General features: G+C 44.8%; 1 protein-coding gene across 16 annotated transcripts in view; it reads right to left on the reverse strand.

Moving 5' to 3' along the window:
- Positions 1-2,828: 2,828 nt before the first annotated feature.
- The window catches only part of myocd (myocardin), an 89,060-nt gene continuing 70,777 nt past the window's right edge, over positions 2,829-21,111 (reverse strand). For 5 of the 16 annotated variants that reach the window (XM_040177072.2, XM_040177069.2, XM_040177067.2 and 2 more), the window contains 10 exons: positions 11,723-11,907; positions 10,774-10,878; positions 10,291-10,610; positions 9,649-9,805; positions 9,069-9,575; positions 8,338-8,829; positions 7,323-7,439; positions 6,837-6,965; positions 5,833-5,890; positions 2,829-5,642 (listed from right to left, as the gene is read on the reverse strand). In XM_040177072.2, coding sequence (XP_040033006.2) covers positions 5,029-5,642; positions 5,833-5,890; positions 6,837-6,965; positions 7,323-7,439; positions 8,338-8,829; positions 9,069-9,575; positions 9,649-9,805; positions 10,291-10,610; positions 10,774-10,878; positions 11,723-11,907 — 2,684 coding nt within the window. In that variant the 3' untranslated portion in view covers positions 2,829-5,028. The remainder of the gene's footprint in view (positions 5,643-5,832; positions 5,891-6,836; positions 6,966-7,322; positions 7,440-8,337; positions 8,830-9,068; positions 9,576-9,648; positions 9,806-10,290; positions 10,611-10,773; positions 10,879-11,722; positions 11,908-21,111) is intronic. The other 11 variants (XM_078103067.1, XM_078103063.1, XM_078103064.1 and 8 more) reach the window with 7 other exon arrangements.

Genomic DNA, 21,111 nt, shown 5'->3' on the forward strand with positions numbered 1-21,111 from the left:
GGCTCCTTTTGTTCCATCTTTAACCCTTTATCCTTTACATTACAGGTCATTTTAGCTTCTATACAGAGCGACTTACGTTGCATTTTTAACCCAGGACTTTTTTTTTACATTGTTGCTGAGTTTGGTGTCCTGCTCAGGGACACTTCGACTTGGGACACAGAGCAGCTGTGTCCTGTGGGTCTCAGCGCTCATCGACCCCTTTACTGCTTGTCCCGTTTTTAACAACACATGAGGGACTTGAATTGTCCCTCGAAGCCAGCTGTCACGTGATACACCTTTTATGGATGGGATGTCTCTGGTACCCAGCAGCACCGTCAGGAATCTGGGAGTTCTCTTCGACCAGGATATGACCTTCAACTCGCATATAGAGAAGACTTCAAGGACTGCCTATTTCCATCTACGTAACATATCGAAAATCAGGAACATCACACTCTCCTAAAGACTTTGTGCTCTCCCTCCCCACAGGCTTCTGTGGATGGTGGTTCTATCTGATGGTGGTTCTATGCGATGGTGGTTCTATGCGATGGTGGTTCTATCTGATGGTGGTTCTATGTGATGGTGGTTCTATGTGATGGTGGTTCTATGCGATGGTGGTTCTATGCGATGGTGGTTCTATGCGATGGTGGTTCTATCTGATGGTGGTTCTATGTGATGGTTGTTCTATGTGATGGTGGTTCTATGTGATGGTGGTTCTATGTGATGGTGGTTCTATGTGATTGTGGTTCTATGTGATGGTGGTTCTATGTGATGGTTGTTCTATGTGATGGTGGTTCTATGTGATGGTTGTTCTATGTGATGGTGGTTCTATGTGATGGTGGTTCTATCTGATGGTGGTTCTATGTGATGGTGGTTCTATGTGATGGTGGTTCTATGTGATGGTGGTTCTATGTGATGGTGGTTCTATCTGATGGTGGTTCTATGTGATGGTGGTTCTATGTGATGGTTGTTCTATGTGATGGTGGTTCTATGTGATGGTGGTTCTATCTGATGGTGGTTCTATGTGATGGTGGTTCTATCTGATGGTGGTTCTATGTGATGGTGGTTCTATCTGATGGTGGTTCTATGTGATGGTGGTTCTATCTGATGGTGGTTCTATCTGATGGTGGTTCTATGTGATGGTGGTTCTATCTGATGGTGGTTCTATGTGATGGCGGTTCTATCTGATGGTGGTTCTATGTGATGGTGGTTCTATCTGATGGTGGTTCTATGTGATGGTGGTTCTATGTGATGGTGGTTCTATCTGATGGTGGTTCTATGTAATGGTGGACGGTGGTTCTATGTGACGGTGGTTCTATGTGATGGTGGTTCTATGTGACGGTGGTTCTATGTGATGGTGGTTCTATGTGACGGTGGTTCTATGTGATGGTGGTTCTATGTGACGGTGGTTCTATCTGATGGTGGTCTCTGCAGTGGTCCTGCCGTACACCTGCTTACAACTCATAAATACTCATAATCATCTCTGTCATATAGTCTCATGTATTATACATTGTTCATTGTGTCCTCATGGCATCATTGCAGTCTGTCCACCAGGAGACGGATCCTCCTCTGACGTTTCTTCCCTGTTTTCCCCATGGAACGTTTTCATTGTTTGGGGAGTGTTTCCTGTGCCGATGGGGGGTTTCGGGACAGAGGATGTCACATGTGTACACACTGTAAAGCCCTCTGAGGCACATTTGCAATTTTGAGCTATACAAAATAAAATGAATTTAATTGAAAAGATAAGTAATTCATCTCTTTATTGCTCTCGTCCTGTGAGATTAGGAACGAAATGTAAAATATTGCAGTCAAATTGTCTGAAGGCCAAACAAGTCATTTTCTTTTGACCACCACATTTGATCAACATTATTGCTTCTCATAGTGGCCCTTTGACCTCTTGGGTCTAACATCTTGATTTAGGATTGAAGTCTGACAGATGACAAAAATTAAAGGACGAAACTATTCTTAAACTGTCATTATTTATTGAACAGTTCATGTTCACTTGTCCATGATACAAACATAGATGATGTATACAACTATGGTTTTAAATTGACCATGAATATTAAATAAAATAAACATAAGCATGAAAGACACAAGTAAATATCATTAAGTCTGTGGTTTAAATACCCGTATACCGCCACCTAGTGGTAGCGATGTGAACACGTTCACTCTGCGAACTGGTGTCTCAAACTCCGGCCCGGTGCGGCCCGCCGGGGGGTACCGACGTTGGGGCACCCCTCCATCGGCCGTGCCGTTCGCCGGTCGGACATTCAGCGCCGCCGCGTCCCCCCACCCCCCCCCCCCTGCCGACCGTAATGGTCTGGCCCGCGTCCGGTCAAAGTGGGCTGCATCTGGCCCGCACCTGATTTGAGTTTGAGGCCTTAAACTATCTGTGCACTGTTCACTGAAGCGACAGCTCAGTTCTGGAAAATAAATGTCAGAGCCAACAGCTACGAGTGTGCGACCACAAATCACTTCATCAGATGATTGAACTGTATTATTAACTATTATATTAACTAAATTGCATCAACAGTGCACCAATTAATGAGTGTTGCTGTGGACATGGATGAATGAAAAATCAAACTGCGTGTTTCTCATTTTTGGATTCAAACCAAAAACAAGAAAACTATGGTTCCTTATTTTCATTTTAGCGGTGAAACAGACAATCAAAAGGTACACTGACCAGGGAAGACATCACTAGGCTAGCTGCTAAGCTAAAGTACGGTAGCTAACACTAGCAGGCCAATGCCAAACAACATGTAAATAACTATTAGGTTAGGTTGTTAAATGATTTAAGTCAAGTATTGTTTGTTTCTTGTGAATTGGATATGAATAAAAAAGGAAATTCATGATTATTTTGCTGTGAGAAATTTATTGCTCTTCTTTCTGTAGTGTACAGGTATGCAGGCAAATACTGTTTTTATTTTACAATAACAAAGCAAGTCAGTGGCTAAGCAACATGGAAGCTTCTGTCCGATGTGATTTATTTTTTTCCTGATTAAGAACATAATGAAATGAGCCCCCGCGGATAAAAAGGCCAGCAGATATTCTTTTAACAAAAGACACAATGAGAAGAATATCAGCTTTGTCATATATTCACGATGGGCATTCATTGCATACATGTAACCATAGAAACCCTTTAACAATCGCTACACTTTATAAGTAACCACAAAAGAGGATTTGGTCTAACAGAGCACACAGTGAAAGCCATGTTCACACACAACAGGAGTGTGTTGGAAATGTAGAAGTTCAAAGGTTGGAAAGTATGTTTATTTTCTTTGAGAAGATAAAAACTTCTCAGCTCTTTCCTTTACGTAACCACTGTGTGTATAAGCTGTGTTAATGTGCAGTGTTCACAGTAAGGATCTGAATATATTACATTTTCCTATTCACAAGTGCTAATAATGGAGATGCCACATTCTTGAAGGAAGAGGGATTTAATAAAGCACGGCTTTTGGAAGTATTTCCTTCACTTTGTATCACATTTTTAAGATAATTGATACACTAAGAAATGCCTGTGGTCAAAATGGCAGCCTTGGAGTTCTCTTGTTAAATCAAAGCCCCAATCTATAAGAAAGGAATGTCACTTTAAATACAAGATATAAATGTAAAAACACAAAATAAATAACTGGTGTGTAATTAGAATGGGTGGAATTTGTAAGGACAAAAAACTACTGCTAGCTGCTTATTAAGAACAAATAGAGATGAAGTAGAATTTTTCATTTCAATTCTTTAACATTTGTCTGAAAACAGATGTTGTTGACTTATGTTGGATTCTTCTATATTAATATCGGTCAACAACTTTCAGGGAATAGCAAGTACAGTAGGCTTTAATGTTAGAACTGCTCTAAAAATTGTAATAAAAAGCTTCTGCAAATTGAACCAATAAGACTAAAGGTTTTTCAAAGACATTCATTTCCTTTCCTAGTGTCATTCTGTGGTTAAACACGGCAAATAGTGAAATTAAAAAGGTCCTTCAAAGGAATGCCAACCGTTTCTACACACATCTTGTAAGCTCAAGCAAACTGTGACACATGTGTTTTCAGAGAGAGGTGCACAGTGAGATAATGTTAACACTTTCACATCATTTGATGAACTGATTACATACTATGTGGTTTCTGTCTTCTCCAACACCACTGACGAATAAGCAGACTTGTGTCTGTCAGTCCAGATAGTTAACATATTTACAAAATGGCAGTACCAAGCAATAGTATTTAACATGTAATTCCTTTGGTTTTCCAGTAATACAAACATAGACTCAGAAATTTTTTGTCAAAATATGTCTTCAGGTCGTGGTGTCCCAAGACTAATATTGCTGATGTGTTGAAATAAAGCACTCATTACCTAAAGGGGCGGCACGGTGGCGTGGTGGTTGGCACTGTCGCCTCACAGCAAGAAGGTCCTGGGTTCCACTCCGCCCAGTGGCCTTTCTGTGTGGAGTCTGCATGTTCTCCCCGTGTCTGTGTGAGTTCTCACCGGGTTCTCCGGTTTCCTCCCACAGTCCAAAGACATGCTCTGGGGATCAGGTTGATTGGGAACTCTAAATTGCCCGTAGGTGTGTGGATGTGAATGGTTGTATGTCTCTGTGTAGCCCTGCGATTGGCTGGCGAGTCCAGGGGGTACCCTGTCTATTGCATTAAGTTGGCTGGGATAGACTCCAGCGACCCTGTGTGCAGGACAAGTGGTTTAACAATGGATGGATCCATTACCTAGAGAAGCCTTTATTTAACCCTGCACACTCATACTCTTTTTTTTTGGCAGTTTGCGCTTCTTTGTCCAAAAAGCCTAGTCTAGACCTAGACTTTGCACTAGGTATGATGGCAACACCATAACCTAATTTCTCTGAAGGGAAGGGAATAAGGCGATATACTGTATGATTGTGAATGCAGGCTAATGGGCTACTCAATGTCACATCCCACTGTATAATATAATAAGAGGCACTTGGACAATATTTCTTTGGCACGTTCATAGCTGATAAAAGCTCTCCGTATAGCTACTTGTAAGCTGCTGTTCTGGTGGCGGTGATGGCTAGCATGCAGTACTGCCGTTGCTTTACCAGTGCTCCAGGTGAAGGTCCATGGCAGAGTTTAAGTTAATGTCTGTGACATCCAGGAACTCTGTGTTGAAGATGCTGGGCCCACTGGGAGGAGCACTACTGAAGGCCGCGGACAAGCTGGGCGGTGTCAGGTCCAGCCACTCCATTGTCTCCCACGGCGTCTCGCTGAAAGTCATGCTGACCATGCCTTGCACCTCGGAGACGGCGGACACCTTGGTAGTGATGGCCGACAGTGGGCCGTCCATCAGATCTCTGTTGGTCAGAGGTTTGTCTTGTTGGAGATGGTGAGGCTGGCGGAGGTGGTTGTGGGGGCTGGCGTACCCTTCGCCATCTCTGTTTCCCTCATCTTCCTGCCCCCTGTCTTCGGCAGCCATTTTAAGAAGAGACACCTCGCTTCCCCGGCCAATTGGACTTCCCAGCAGATTCTCCAAGTGGCCCTCGGTAATGTGATTGGAGTGGTTGTAGGGAAGCTGGGTGGGGGACAGGTGTTCGTAGTGTCTGTGGAACCTAGGGATGAGGAGGCCGGGACACCCTGGGGACACAGTAATGTGAGGCACAACTTTGGTTACAGAGGCCCTCTCCCTCTCTTCTCTGGCGTTAGCTGGCATCTCTTGAAGAGAAAGAGGAGAGGAGGGAGGGTCACAGCAGGCACTGGGATCCCATATTGATGTGTGGGTCAACACTGTCATATCAAACCAAGGCACTTTACATGGAGATTTAACACCAGCCTGCATGTGCATGTTTAATCCAGCTAAGCTACTGTTTTATGTGTGTGCGTTTTATGTGGAAGTTCATCTTACCTCCACTTTCTATGAGCACGTCCAAAAGTTCGTCCATCTGTTGACTTCTGGTCAGTTGCTGTAACAGTTATAAGAAAGTGGTTTTTTTTTCAGGTGAACAATGTTTTAACATTTTAAAAGTGTAATCCCATTGTTTTAAAGTTTTTAACCGGTTTACAAAGACTTACAGAATTACATTTTGGTAGTACTTTTCAAGTTTGTGCTACCAATATTTAGCTAGCTTCGACTAGCTTAAGGCCAAGAGAGATACTTTTCTAAAAGCGCTATTCTATTTCCATCCGGTGTATTACAGTGAAAACGTCTCAGAGACGCATGTCTCAAAACTCATTAATATAAAACCAAAACTATCTTCCAGAACTACAATTGGGTGAACCATAATGTTAGCATTCCTAGGTTAGCCATGAAGCTAGTGGGGTAGCTGTGGCTCATGAGATAGAGAGGTTGAGTTCAAGACAAAATGACATTGGGCAAGATACTGCACCCCACATTGCTTCTGATGGCTGTGCGAAAAGTGTGTGTGTGTGAGTCACTGATAATGAATAGGTTGCCCCTTGCATAGAAGCCCCAGTCCTTATGAATGGATTGACACTAAAAGTAGAAAAGGGCTATAAAAAGTACCGTCCCCATCAAATACTCTTTACAATCATATAACAATGTATTATGGTTGATAAACAATGTTCTAGAGACGCTGTTTCTAAATGATTTGAAACAGATTTTACATCTGCACGACTGATCCGTGAGAAATGATTTGGTCAGGTTCCTATGCAGTTACATTTGCCTCCATCAAACCTTTGTACCACTAAAACAGCAATCTGCTTCAGACTTGGTAAAGTTAGTGCAGTGAATAAAACAAATGGATGATTAAAATAGGTGCAATACAGGGGATGGACTGGAGAGACAAAAAGAGGAGACAGGAGGGAGAGTGGAATTAGAGGGACGTCAATAGGTCAAATAAAATCTGGCCAGCCATTATCTGGTGAATTTTAACATGAATTTCAGTTTACCTGCTTGACTGCATCCTCATAGCGTGGGGGCTGTCTTAAGTCTGATGCATCTGAATCTGAGCTACTGAAGGCAGGGGGAGAGATCTGGCCCTTATGGCCAACATGCCGAGGAGAGGGCACTACTGACATCTATATGAGACATAGTGAAAAGTGACATTAGCCCACCAATTAGTATAGGGAAGCTTACCAAATGTGGGTGTATATCAGACTTTAAAAAAGCGAAACATTTCATCTTAAGAAAAGGATTGGCGTTGAGTTCTTTTAAGGAAAAGTCACCAATGTGACATAGTATGTGATGAAAACAGGGGGAGTGGGAGATGTGACAAGAGGAACAATGTCCCTCAAAACAAAAGACAATCATTAGAGACAGATCACAAACGGATAGATGAAAGAAAATGTTACGTAAATGTGAGGTGATTCAGATGAAGTACATGACACAGACAATGACAACATTGAAAATGCTCTCAATAGTGAAATGGTTTTGACCTTTGGTTGCATATTGTGGTTGTCAGGCTTATCATTGGAGTTGGTAAAGACGCCTTGGAGGCCTCTTTGGTCAGGGGGATAAGAACAGTTCACCGCCTGGCCACCGTTCTTCTGCTGCTTTAGACAAAAGTACCATGTTAGGAAACAATATACACAAATGCTACATCATAGTGGACATTTGGTACCAACGTTCATATTTTCAAAGGATGAATACTTCAGAAACTACTTTCCCTCTATATCTATCTCCTAGTCAAAATCTTAATTTCTCCAATACTTTAGCATTGGTCTAGCATGCTAGCTAACCGTTGCTAAATATCTCTGAGTACAGGGGAGGCTCATAGCGATGGTATTAGTTAACTGTAAAAATGGAATTGGCTGACTTTCTTCTAGAGAGAAAGGATGAATTTGTCCCATTAGATTCTGAGAAGATAATATTTGATTATGAAACAGACGCCAGAGATGTGCCTTCTTAGCACCTAAAGTAATTGTTAATAGGATAAGTCACTATGGAAAATGCAGTGTTTGTGATATACCGTATAGACTAGGGCTGTCAATAGATACAAACTAATTAATCTCACATTTTGAAATTCATTAATCTAGATTAATCGCGATTAAAGACTAAATCTCATTCACTGGGTGAATTCACTACTTCTGAATTCACTAATCACTCAAATACACAGCAAGTGGATATTTTGGACACTGGTGATTGAGCTAGCTTAGCCTTGCAACTAGCTTTACGTGGTCCGTTTGCCACTCATCCCGCTTCTTATTGATACGTGGAGGGATTCGACGAACACAAACTTGAGTTAACTGCGTTAAAGTATTTTATCACATTCATTTCATACATTAACGCGTTAACTTTGACAGCCTTAGTAAATACACATTAACAAAATGGGTTTAGTTTGAGCATCAGCACTACACCTTGTACCCAACTACAGCAACACAGAGCCCCTGTTTATTTTAGGTAACTTGTCTGACTTACGGAACATATTAGTGATATTTGAGCACATCCTACCTGCATGTTGCATGCTCTGTTATTGGCCTGAGGGTGGGGGTGACCACAGCCATCTCTTCCCAGCGGAAGTGATAGCAAGTAAGGGTTATTGGGAGACGTTGGCTGGGGGCTACAGGAAGGTTTTCCAATGGGAGAGTCTTGTGGCGAGCACTGTGGACTGAGGAAAGCAGACATTGTGGAGGGGCTGCCAGAGGAAGTGTCCATACATTGTGGCCCTCCGGGACCGCCCATATTGGAGAGGGGGTTGTTGCAGTGTCCCATATCCTCCATGCAGCTGCCAGCAGAGCTCTTCAGCTGTTTGGGAGAGGACAGAGGGCAGCTGGAGGATAACGACATGGGCTCCTGCTTGATAGTCACCCCGAAGAAGTTCTGGCCCATCATAGCTGGAGTCAGCTGGTGGTGCATGGAGGGGTGAGGAGGAGGGTGGACAGTGTCTTGTGTTGCTACATAGCAGCGTTTCCTCTTGTGGAGCTGCATCCTCAGTTCCTCAACCTAGCAAGCGTAAAGTAAACATGTCAGTACAGAAGTATTTACAGTGCATCTCGTTAAATGTCCCTCTAAAGACGCTGCGTAGGGTAACCTATTATTTAATGCCGGCTGTAGCAGAGAACATGATTACGACATTAAAGCTTGCGAAAAACATTTGTTGTTGCCACCATGGCTTCTTTTATTTATATCCTTATTGATGACTTGAACCTCAACTGTAGACTGATGCACGGCTGGTTACTCACCTGTCTCTGCTCCTGGTGAAGCTTCCACGTTAGCTCCTCTATCACCTTCTGCTTTTCCACTAACATCTTATCTTTTTCAGCTTCCTCGCCATCCATTCCTCCACCCTCCCCTACCCTCTGGCCTCCCCCAGCCAGGCCGTCCTCCATCGGAGATGGCTGCAGACCAAACTGCCTCGGCGAGGACATGGGCATGTCGCCGAAGCTGTCCGGGAGAGAGCCGCTGAGGGACAGCTCGGAGGAGGCAGGAGAAATAGGAGGGGTGGAGGAGGTGCTGGGGTAAGGGTAGTAGCCTCCCTGGGACACGGTGCTGGATGAGGACGGGGACTGGTAGGAGGACAGGGATCCCGTGGGTGTGACAGGGAAAGTGCCCGTGGTGATGTCAGAGGAGCTGGATGGCGAGGAGCCGGCGTTGGAGTCCTTGAATGGTCGGAGACGGTCGATGAGGGCCGTCTTGGTGCCGGAGACAGGCATGCCACGAATACGCAGGTGCTGCCTGAGCTCTGATACCTGACAGCAAATACAGATATGTTAACTTCTCTTTCAGACACTTTCGTGTCAATTTTTCTTGCGTGTCACCTACTTTTAGGTCATCTAGATTAGTTGGCAGCGGCCCAGGTTGGAGGGGGGAGATGTGGCTTTGGTTGGTGTATGTGTTCTTGATTGGGGAGGAGGAGTTACTGTTGGCTTGGCTGGATGGACCGCTGCGGCTACAGCCTGACAGCTGCTCACTGGCTCCTCTTCAGGGGCACAAAATCAATGGGTTAGTCGCATTAGTAATGCATTGATAAAGGTTAGAGGGTATGGTGGTCTATTGCACTGAAATATAAAGAAATAATAAAGATCTATTTGGCATTAGTTCATTTGGAATTAATCATTTAGCAAATAACACCATTGGTTCCAACGCTTTGTGATAAAAATGGTAAAAGTGATCAAAGTGTACATTTTAAGCATTCCGGAAGTTCCTTTCTTGACCATAGTAACAGTAAATTGATGAATAATATTTATTCAAAAAACATATTTTTCTAGATCTTTCGAATGAATCACATAGTTCGTATCCGTTAATGGTGCTTGCTGACTTGTCTAAGCTGTCATCAAGTGACCATCAGTGGAACAAACCAAAACTCTTGTGATTGAAAACTCCAGACAATGCTGACAGGAGAGCTCAGATATTGATGATTTGATCATGTTTAATGAGGATCCCTTGTCCCTGAGTGTGACTCACTTCTGGGTTTGGGCTGCTGGGTGAGGCTGGTAGCTGAAGGAGGGCTGCCGCTGCTGGGCCTGGGCCTGGGCCTGTGTCTGTGGGGTGTGTGAGGGCTGCTGTGTCTGAGGGTGTGCGTGAGCGTGTTTCTGCTGGCTGAGGATCTGCAGCTGTAGGAAGAGCTGCTGCTGCTGGAGGAGTCGGGCGTAGGCCGAGTCCATGGGAGGAGGGGACTTCTCAGACTTCTGGTCCGGAGGAATGTACTGGTGGTACTTGAGCTTTTTCACTTTCGGCTTCACATCTTTGGGCTTCTTGTGTCGGTTCTTGTCTGAAGTCTTGGACTGTTTGGAGGAAGCAGGGTGGTATAGAAAGGGCTGATGGTCAGGGTTGGGTTTTGTTGGGGTTAGAGCCGGACCCCGACCAATAAAACGTATAAAACCAAGGAGAGTCACCAAATCAAAAAGCATTGTGACGATGAAAGTAACTTCATTAACTGTTACTGACCTTGACAATAGAAGGAACAGGTATTGGGGGGGAGGTCTGATGGTTGTTGGCACCAGACAGCCCTTCATCCTGGCCTTGATCAAGGGGGTCTCTGTTTCCACATTCCTGTTTGCAAAGCAGACAACACACTCTTTATGGTTCATGGAGTCCACTTCCTGTCATCATTCACGCCACCTGCCCATCAGGAACACACAGCAATGTTGGGGTTAAGTGTCCCGCCCAAAGACACATGGAGACTGGTGAACCCGGGGACAGCTCCACAGACCCTCTGATTTAAAAAGACAACCCTGCTCACCACAGAGCCACAGTCGCCATTTCGGTCCAGTCACAGCCACGCTAACCAACTCTAAAATAAATGTATATTGTTTTGATGGATTAACTCCAATTACTGGTTGAATAAAACAGGGCATGCCACTATTTTTAGCATTTTTAAATCTTGAACAATAAGTCATTGAAGTGGAAGACTCAAAGTGGCCATGCAAGCAGCTCTGTGAGGCTCCACTTGAGCCAACATTCTTACAATGAGAACTCTGACATAGTGATGTTTAAAAAGGTCATGGTAAACAGGCTCAATCTCCTGGTCAAGCGTGTTGGAGAGAGTTATACTTTTAATCAGCCCAGTTGTTGATTCAGAGCTGATGGAACATTGGATAGGCAGAAGTCTGACTTATATACACAATCCTGTATGAATTTCAGATTTCATGAGACTGTTGATGATGGTGAACGGTAAACAGACGGGAAATAAAAGCAGCTGTGCCGGCAGAATGGCTCTGGCCAAAAGAATAGGACACTTGTCTAGACACTCAGTGGCTGAGGATGGAGTTGATGTTCACTGTTTCACCACTAGAGAGCAGAGTAAGCAAAGCACTGGGAACAGCTGCTGAGGCGCCACAAGGCCGGACGGTGACAGAAGGGAATGAGGCATCCGAGAGACAGCGCTGTCTTTTACCTGTCTTGGGCTGGTCAGGGCAGGTGAGGAGGAGGAGGAGGGCGTACTGCCAACAGTCTCCGATGGAGGACAGGCGGATCCCTGTGACTCATCACTGTGGTGCTGCTCCGGAGACAGACTCTCACTGCTGCTGTCTTCCTCGAACGCATAAGAGTCCTCCTGCTTCGGAAACTTACCATGGTTTACTGTAGGAAGAGCACAAAGGGAGACGCGTGGGTCAGCACGCCTCACCTGCAGATTACTTAGAAATGGAAGAAGGATTCCTGTTTCCTACATCTGGGTTTTTATTTTAGTTGTTAAGACGTCCTTTTTGTGATAACTATCCCACAGTATTTAGGCTGCTGAACCCGTGAACATAACAAAGAAAACATGAGGAAAGAAACACAACTGACCAGGTTTGTTCATGATCTAAAATGTCACCAATAATACTTAATATCGTGCGTGTGAGTCAACTACCACGGTCGGTGAAAATGATCTTACTGTCAGTCTTTGGTCTGTCAAAAAATAGATATCTGACCTGTTTAAAGTGTGACGTCTGATCTTTCTTCTTTTTAGTGACTAGTGCAGGACTTGTTGGGGGCGTGGCCTATAGAGGCCTAATGCACTTTAGGAGAATTATACTGGACTAAATAGGAAGATGTGTTGCGTAGCAGTGCAGCGTGTGTGAAAGCAGTAACACGGTGTGCGTGAGTGCAGCAGCGCAGTGTGATTGACAGCAGTACAGTGTGTGTGTGTGTGTGTGTGTGTGTGAAAGCAGTGAGCCATGCAGCGGATCATATAACACAGTAGGACTTGCAAGATGATTTGCAATTGAGCCTTCATAACAAACTCTATTCAACTCATATGCAGAACAACAACAAAAGGGTACATAGAGGTCATCACAGAGGTCGTTTTGGAAACGTTTTGGTTGATGGCGAACTGCTTGCAGGTAACCGGTGCAGCCTCAGCATTGATGACTGCAGACGGTGTGTTTGCATGGCCCTGCTCAGTGGTCCTCACACCCTGCCTGCCTGTTGCTGTGTGTCACGGACACCTCGTGTGACACTCAGCCTGAAGGTGCTACGCTGTGCGGGGAGACACCAGCACTCCCATTCAACTCGGGCCGATAGCGAACACACCTTTCATTGGAGGAGCTAAGAGTGGCTTTCTAACAGAGCTGAGGGGACAGAGCCGGTGGAGGAGGTGGAAAGGGTTGCTGTGCGTTTTTGTGTTTGTTTGTACAGAGAGGTGTACAATTCTCTTTTTGTGTCCAGACACGTCAAAAGGACATGTGCCACTCAGTGACCTCACAACACACACACGCACAGAGCTTCACACACAGCCGTTTCCTCCCACGGGTCATGTTTAACTCATTCACTCCCCAACATGCATTCTCAATGGCTCACATGGGAATTTGCTGGCGTTGGCGCTCGCCCTCTCTGCTGCTGCATGCCGCTTCCATGCGCCTCTTAAGTCAAGTTGATGTCAGCGGGAGATTGAGATGACAGAATTGCAGGAAATCTGCAGGCCGTGTGCGCTTCCGCTTTTCAAGTGGCTGGTTTAGAAGTTACAGCGGGTCACATAGTTTCCAAAATGACAGGGGTTGAAAAGGTCTCTTGAAATGTTGTGTAGAGGGATATAGAGCTTTAAGGTGAGGGGTTAATGCTGCAGGCGAGGGAGCACAACAGCCTGGTCCCGTCACAGAGCTTTTTAGGTGGCTGGCTGGACTCGTGGAGGCCCGTTAAAGCAGAGACAAAAGGAGGGAGGCACAAACATACACCCAGGTACACCCACACAAGGATGCACTCAAACTTAAACACCCACCGCCACTCCAAAAAGGGTGGACCCAAATACAGCTGCTGTTCATCTCAATAAACGGCCCTCGCTTCCTCCAGTGGAGGTAGTGGATCCCAGCTGAGCGCAGACGCCGCTTTACGCAACATGTTTACTGGAAGCACAAGGGGGGGCCAACGTAAAACCCCTAAAACAACAAGTGCAAAAAACACTAGTCGCATTGCAAGGAGTGATATCGAGAGTGAGTAACATGTTGAGGGTTAGAAAAAATGTAAATAACATTCTCTGTGCAAGAAATACAAACTGTGGATAATGTTAATGAGGGAAAACAGAGTCTAAAGAATCATTTCCAATATGTTTTGGGACCGCTTTCTAAAAGGAGGGTTTAAAACTGATCGATCATTTTCACATAACATACTAATGCTTTATTGATTAGTTATAAGCCATGAATAGCAACTAATGTGGGTTTGTTGTGGAAAATGTTATTGGCTTTTTAAGATTCTTTGTATTTGGTAAATAAATGTTTAGAGTAACTTGTGTAACTTGTGTTTAGCAGAACATGCTTTTTTGAGTTTAACGCACACGTCCTGTTCATGGATGCTACAGCAGCCTCTCACTGGCCCCATGTGGTGTTCTTTAGGACCTCACGGAGGTCCACGCTTCAGCCCCGCGTGGGCCTCCAGAGAGCCGGCGTCTGACATCACACAGCAGGACACACCAGGGAGAGACGGCTAGTTCACACTTCAGACTAAATATACACACGGGAAGTCTCAGTTCTCTCGCTTCAGTCATTTACTTCGATCCACTTCCACGACTATTATAAAATATCATTTATTTATTAATTATATATATATATATATTTTTTAATACATTTTATTTGTAGTTCAATAGTCCTGGTCTACTAGATTCAACAATGACTTTACATGTTTCCTCCACAGGCATCAGTACTAATAAATAAATATTTAAGTTAATTCATCAACAAATGACAAACTTTATCTTAAAACAAAAATCGCTGACGTCACACTGTACTTCTGAGTTAAATTACACCAAAATTGTATGTTTTGTATTCATTAAGTCGTATTCACAGGTCATTTCTTTAACAGAACACGGTGCGCGTGGCATCCCTCAACAATCCATAATCAATATTTTTGTCTTGGATCTTGTGCAAAATCTGCTCAGCTTGTCCACTCCCCGTTCAGACGGACACTTTGAGTACCAGACAAATAAACGGCTGTAATTAAAGGCTGTAACAGGTGAGATTTTTGATCTCCCACAATCTCTCCCTGTTAAATCCAGAATAAATAATCAGCGCTGGAGCTTGGTTTCCATTCTATGCACAGCGCTCACAGGTGGAGCACACCACAGCGCACCGGCACTTATTTGGTCAAATATAATTCTAGTAGGATATTTGAGTGATACGGTGCCAAAATAAAAGGAATGCTATTTAGTTTCTGCTGTGCTATTCAAGTTTTTCCATATAATACAAAGATTTGAAATGTAGCACTTCATAAAAAAACGTCAGAAATGAAACGGGAAAATGCAGACGTGGGTTGGGTGAGGAATATGTGATTGATGCAGATAAAATGTACAGAAGAAGAACTTTTTGTGGTCAGAAAGAAAATGAAGCAAAAAAGAGCTATGAAGGAAATCAGGAAAGAGAGAAGGAAAAAATAATGACAGAGAGAAGAGTTCTTTATTTAAAGAGAATGAAACACAGCTTTAACACAGCAGCAGAGGGCTGAAGGCCACTCACATGAAGGGCTGAATGCCACTCAGATGAAGGGCTGAAGCTGAAGGCCACTCAGATGAAGGGCTGAAGCTGAAGGCCACTCAGATGAAGGGCTGAATGCCACTCAGATGAAGGGCTGAATGCCACTCAGATGAAGGGCTGAAGCTGAAGGCCACTCAGATGAAGGGCTGAAGCTGAAGGCCACTCAGATGAAGGGCTGAATGCCACTCACATGAAGGGCTGAATGCCACTCAGATGAAGGGCTGAATGCCACTCAGATGAAGGGCTGAAGCTGAAGGCCACTCAGATGAAGGGCTGAATGCCACTCAGATGAAGGGCTGAAGCTGAATGCCACTCAGATGAAGGGCTGAAGGCCACTCAGATGAAGGGCTGAAGCTGAATGCCACTCAGATGAAGGGCTGAAGCTGAAGGCCTGAAGGCCACTCAGATGAAGGGCTGAAGCTGAAGGCCACTCAGATGAAGGGCTGAAGGCCACTCAGATGAAGGGCTGAAGCTGAATGCCACTCAGATGAAGGGCTGAAGCTGAAGGCCTGAAGGCCACTCAGATGAAGGGCTGAAGCTGAAGGCCACTCAGATGAAGGGCTGAAGGCCACTCAGATGAAGGGCTGAAGCTGAATGCCACTCAGATGAAGGGCTGAAGCTGAAGGCCTGAAGGCCACTCAGATGAAGGGCTGAAGCTGAAGGCCACTCAGATGAAGGGCTGAAGGCCACTCAGATGAAGGGCTGAAGCTGAATGCCACTCAGATGAAGGGCTGAAGGCCAACCATTAGGGCCAGTGGGTGAAGCAGACGTGTCACATCGGACTGCCGTAGGATGACATCATCATCTATAAGATAACTGCCCACAGAATCTTTATTCCCCAGATGCCATCACAGGGTCAAACGGAGCTCTGCGTGTGTTTAAACTGTGTAGCCAAACTTCCCAAAAAGCATCCGACTGGCCGCACAAGCCCACCGGGGCATAATGTAACAAGATCCGGTGAGTCTGAAGCCGGTTTACTGACTTTCAAACATTCTGCAGCAGTGTTAAAATATACAACACACTTCTAACCTATTCAACAAAACATATACCTGCTGACCGTATCTGTCGGATGTAAACAGCACTAGAGGTAAGACGTATGGTGCATTAGGCAGGAATAATTCCCTTCGTGTTTCCATCCACTGAGGATTAAAGCACCGCTGCCGGCGGAATGGAGATGCGTGTTCTTTTATGCAGGAAAAAGCACAGTAAACCTGCAGCTACAGCCCTATTATCTTTATGAGGAAATATTAGATAGCATGTGTGTGTGTGTGTGTATTCAGGCCCGTGGCCGGCAGGCAGACAGTGTGCTCCCATGCGGGCCACACGCCAGCCAGGCCTGAGAGGCTGGGGCGGATTCTCCATCAGCCTAATAAACACCAGATGTTCCCTGGGTAATATATACATAGACCCTGTGCCGTGTCCATCTCCCCAGCAGGAATAACACAGGCCGCCTCCGAAGGATCCACGGCAGCAGGAGGGTGCTGTGACGCCCTGAAAAATCTGTTTTTTGACATTAAGAGCTGCTGTTAGAGAGATAAGACTCTTAGCGCGTTTGTGTGAGAAAGGCTGTTCCAACAAAATACAAGACTTTGTAACCCTCTTCCATGTGTGCCATCTTTTACAATCTACAAAAGATAAACAACCATTTGAATTTCTACTTTAAAAAGGCGCTTACAGCTTGGCTGGCCAATTGCGTTGCTTCTTGCTTCCTTATCTGTCAGCCTCCTGGCTGATAGGGCCTTGCTGGGCCTCTGGATTCCATTCTCCTGCACACTTACCAACAGTTTATCTGGAGGCTCTGTGAAATGGCAAACAGTGCCTGGGATATCATTCCCAACAACAGTCCCCCCGTCCCCTGTTGTTACACTACACACTGGTATCGCTCACTGCACCCATGTTTGCCGAGCCGATTATAAGGAAGCGAGAGGATCATTGTTCATAAGGGTCCATCTGGCTTGAGCTGTCTCGTGCTCTAAACTCAAACTTTAGGTTTATGTTTGAATTGTAATCTTGTAAATGCCTGCAAAAAAGACATGTTTGTCCTGTGTTGTGTTGGGTTACAGTGCCGTCACAAGCCCAAGAACACGAGAGACCATCAGTCGCAGCAATAATAAGGATTTAAGAGAGCGTTCAGCACTCGTATGTCTAGTTGTTCGCATTACGATGTGACATTAAAAGTAGAAAGCATGTGTCTAATAAGAGGCAGTTCATGTTCCGTGTTGTTGTACTTGGTCCTCTCTGCAGGCGCTGTTCTGTAAACAGGTACCGTCTATGTAAATCTATTTCTTCTGAAGTCGAGAGCCTCTTCCAGCACGAGAGCATTCCTCTGCGGTCACTCACCGACCTGTCTGCATGCGCGCCAGCTGCCTGTTGAGTGCATTTGTACACCTGCTTCGCCTACGTCCACTATCATTGTCAGTCTTCAATGTTTTAATCTGCAGTCATTTGATTAAATAACACCCCACAGCACTGATAACACCCCCACTACACACACACACACACTGACCTGTGACCACTGCTGTAACATGTCACCAATTCTTGTGCAACATTGGCAAAAAACGCATGGTGCATTTTAGCACTTGCCTGATGCATGCAAATATTTATACATTGTGCTCTTTAGAGTGTTTATATATTTATTTTTTACTCATTTTTTATTTTGAATACACCCATGTTGATACTGCTGCAGGTTATTTCACTGATGTATTGCTTCTTTGAATTTCTCTGTCTCCATCTTTAGTTTGCTCTTCTTTCTTGTTATTTTACAAGCAGCTGGCATTTGAAATCATTTTATTCCTTTTAAAAAGGCAGTATATAAGTAGTCAACATCTTAGCTCTCTATACATGTCATGATATAGATCAGACTCAATGATCTGATTCATGTGAAATGATGCTTCTGTGTTAAGATTCTAATCCAAGAGCAGCGATTGAGCCAAGGAGGCGTGCAATTACGCTCATATTATCCACAATGAACGGGATGTTTTTGCTCTTGTGTTTCTCTCCTTGTTACTTCGACGGTCTACTGAAACAGTTGAATACAACTTTAAAGTCCATGATCTGTAAGTTTATTCACAAGAATGAAAGTTATTGGGATGAGTGGCTTTATCCCCTTTTTGTTTGCAGTGCGGAAGGATCCACAGGCCTCCACAGGATTTTTTTTGTTTGGCAGAAACCACAGGGGGTGCTTGACCTGATTAAGGAAACATGGGAAGAAGGTCTGAGCACCATCTCATAGTCAACCGCTTATCCAGGGTCGGTTCCAGCAGGGGAGCCCAAACTTCCCTTTCCCGGGCCACATCTATCAGCTCTGACTGGGGATCCCAAAGCCTTCCCAGGGTGGTGTACAGAGAGAATCTCTCCACCTAGACCTGGGTGCTTCCCGGGGCTTCCAAGCTTGCCGTGCCTGGAACACCTCCCTAGCGGGACCCCCAGAGGGCATCCTTACCAGATCCCCAAACTACCTACACTGGCTCCTTTCAACGTAAAAGAGAAGCGTCTCTACTCCAAGGTTTTCAGCCTAGGGGAGACGCCGCCCATCCTCACAAGGACACCCATTTCAACCGATTCTCCGGCCAAACGCCCGCTCCATCTTTCCCTCACTCGTGAACAAGACCCCGATGTACTTGAACCACTTCATTTACTGTAAGGACACATTCCCTACCTGGAGTAGGCAATCCATCGGTTTCCTGCTGAGAACCATGGCCTCAGATTTAGAGGCGCTAATCCTCATCCCGACCGCTTCACACTTGACTGTGAAACGCTCCAGTGAGAGTTGGAGGTCACAGACGGAAGATGCCATCAGGACCACATCATCTGCAAAAAGCAGCGATGAGATCCGCAGCCCCCCGAACTGTAGACCCTCCTCCCCCCGACTACGCCACGATATCCTGTCCATGAAAACCACAAACAAGATTGGTGACAAGGCGCAGCCCTGGCGAAGGCCAACCCCCACCGGAAACGCCTCCGACGTACGGCCGAGCGCCCGAACACAGCTCTCGCTTAGGACAGGCCATGAGAGCAAAACCACGCACTGGGTCGGATGTCAAAACAAGCAACTCCAAACAGCCCAAGTGTCTGTTTCCACATTATTATGCCCCAAGAGAACCCGTGGGTAATCTAATCACAACTACCATATTGCCCTAATAGAGAGCTGCGCGCAATAAATGCTGGGTTACTTGTTGTTCCTAGAGTCTTAAAAAGTAGTCACCTGATTTAAGACCAAGCTTAAGACTTTGCTTTTAGAGTTGTATAAGTAATTATACGTACAGTTAGGGCTGGCTCAGGTTAGACTGGACCAGCCCTATAGTCCTAGACTCGCGGGGGGCTTCTTAGGACACAGTGAGCTCCTCTCTTCTCTCTCTCCTATAACAGGTCGCATCTCACTATAACATATCACCGATTTAGCTTCTTCCCTGGAGTTCGTGCTTTCTCACCTCAGAGGTTTCCATGGCTCATGGTTATATCTGTACCCTGGTGCTGCCTCGTGCCATGGCCTTGCTGACACCCAATGCTGCTATCATCATTATTATTAGTTACATTACTATTACTGTCATCATGAACCAACGTTACTGACCTTTCTTCTTTCCTGCAGTCTTTGTGCTTTCCCTCCTTACAGGTTTCTGTGGACGGTTGATATATCTGCCTGACATCTACTATGTCTGATGGTAGTATTCAAATAATTAATGTCGCATGAATTGAAGGTAATGTACATCTTTTACATTCTGTACATATGACATCCAGTGTCTACCTTTATAACAGCCCCCCCCCTCCTGAAATCTACCCCGCCCACCCTGAAAATTCTCCCCTCGCACTGGAGTCCTGCCCCGACACGTGCATGATTACGTCCGTGTATGCACGCATGTGGCGCTAGCACCAGCGGAAACAAACTACGCCCCCTGTTGGCGGTTTGCCTGACTACAACATTTTTGTCATTGTGAAATGTGATACACAACGTATGGTGGCTAACTATTTTGTGCTGAAGGTGGCTATTTACTTACTATTTATAATGTCGCTGGTAACCGTATTAAAGCAATAAGGTATTTGAGGCTGTACTTTATCGTCAATATTTTATGATAAAGTACAGCCTTTTGTACCTTCTAGCTTAAGTATTACCTTTGCGTGTAATTAACATTAAGATGAACAATTTCTTATCTCTCGTGGATCATCAGCGCACAGGCACAACAGCCTGGAAAGAGATGCCTACTACACCACGTCATTATTTGACTTAAGTTGCTTGTTCAATAAAATTGCATATATACCTTATTATTAGCTTGTACCTAATTGTTGATCAGTTTAGTAGCATGCATGCTAACTAACTACCAATAGACTGCTTAAAACTATAATTGTTCAGAATGTGTAGGTTTAATAGTTAATAATAAGAAAAATGTAATTGTTCAATAGATCAAAATGTTGTTTAAAAGTACCCGATCATATAAAATCAATAGATTAAAAATGAACTAATCGCACATTTTTTAATGTTATTTTAAAAACAAAACTACACATATTTGATCATCTTGGAGGCAGATTTCCACCTGGTGGAACATGTTGAACCCACATTCAGCCAGAACGTTTTCAAACCAACGTTAGATGTTGAGATGGAAGTAGCATAGCAGCTAGCTTAGCCCAGCAGCTAGCTTAGCATAGCAGTGCTTTAAGTGGTCCGTTTGCCACTTACCCCCCTTCTGTTTGACACATGGAGGAATTCCTCTGCACAGTTATCCGCTGTGTGTAAGAGAGCTGACAGGCGGACAGACACCTGACCAGGACCGTATCTCCTCTGGCTGTGCGCGGTGGAGATAATGGTGGTCGTGATAACGCCATTTTCCTTCCACGTCACACATCGTAGTGT

The sequence above is a fragment of the Gasterosteus aculeatus genome, chromosome 5, assembly GCF_964276395.1.
Source record: "Gasterosteus aculeatus chromosome 5, fGasAcu3.hap1.1, whole genome shotgun sequence".
NCBI classification, from domain to species: Eukaryota; Metazoa; Chordata; class Actinopteri; order Perciformes; family Gasterosteidae; genus Gasterosteus; species Gasterosteus aculeatus.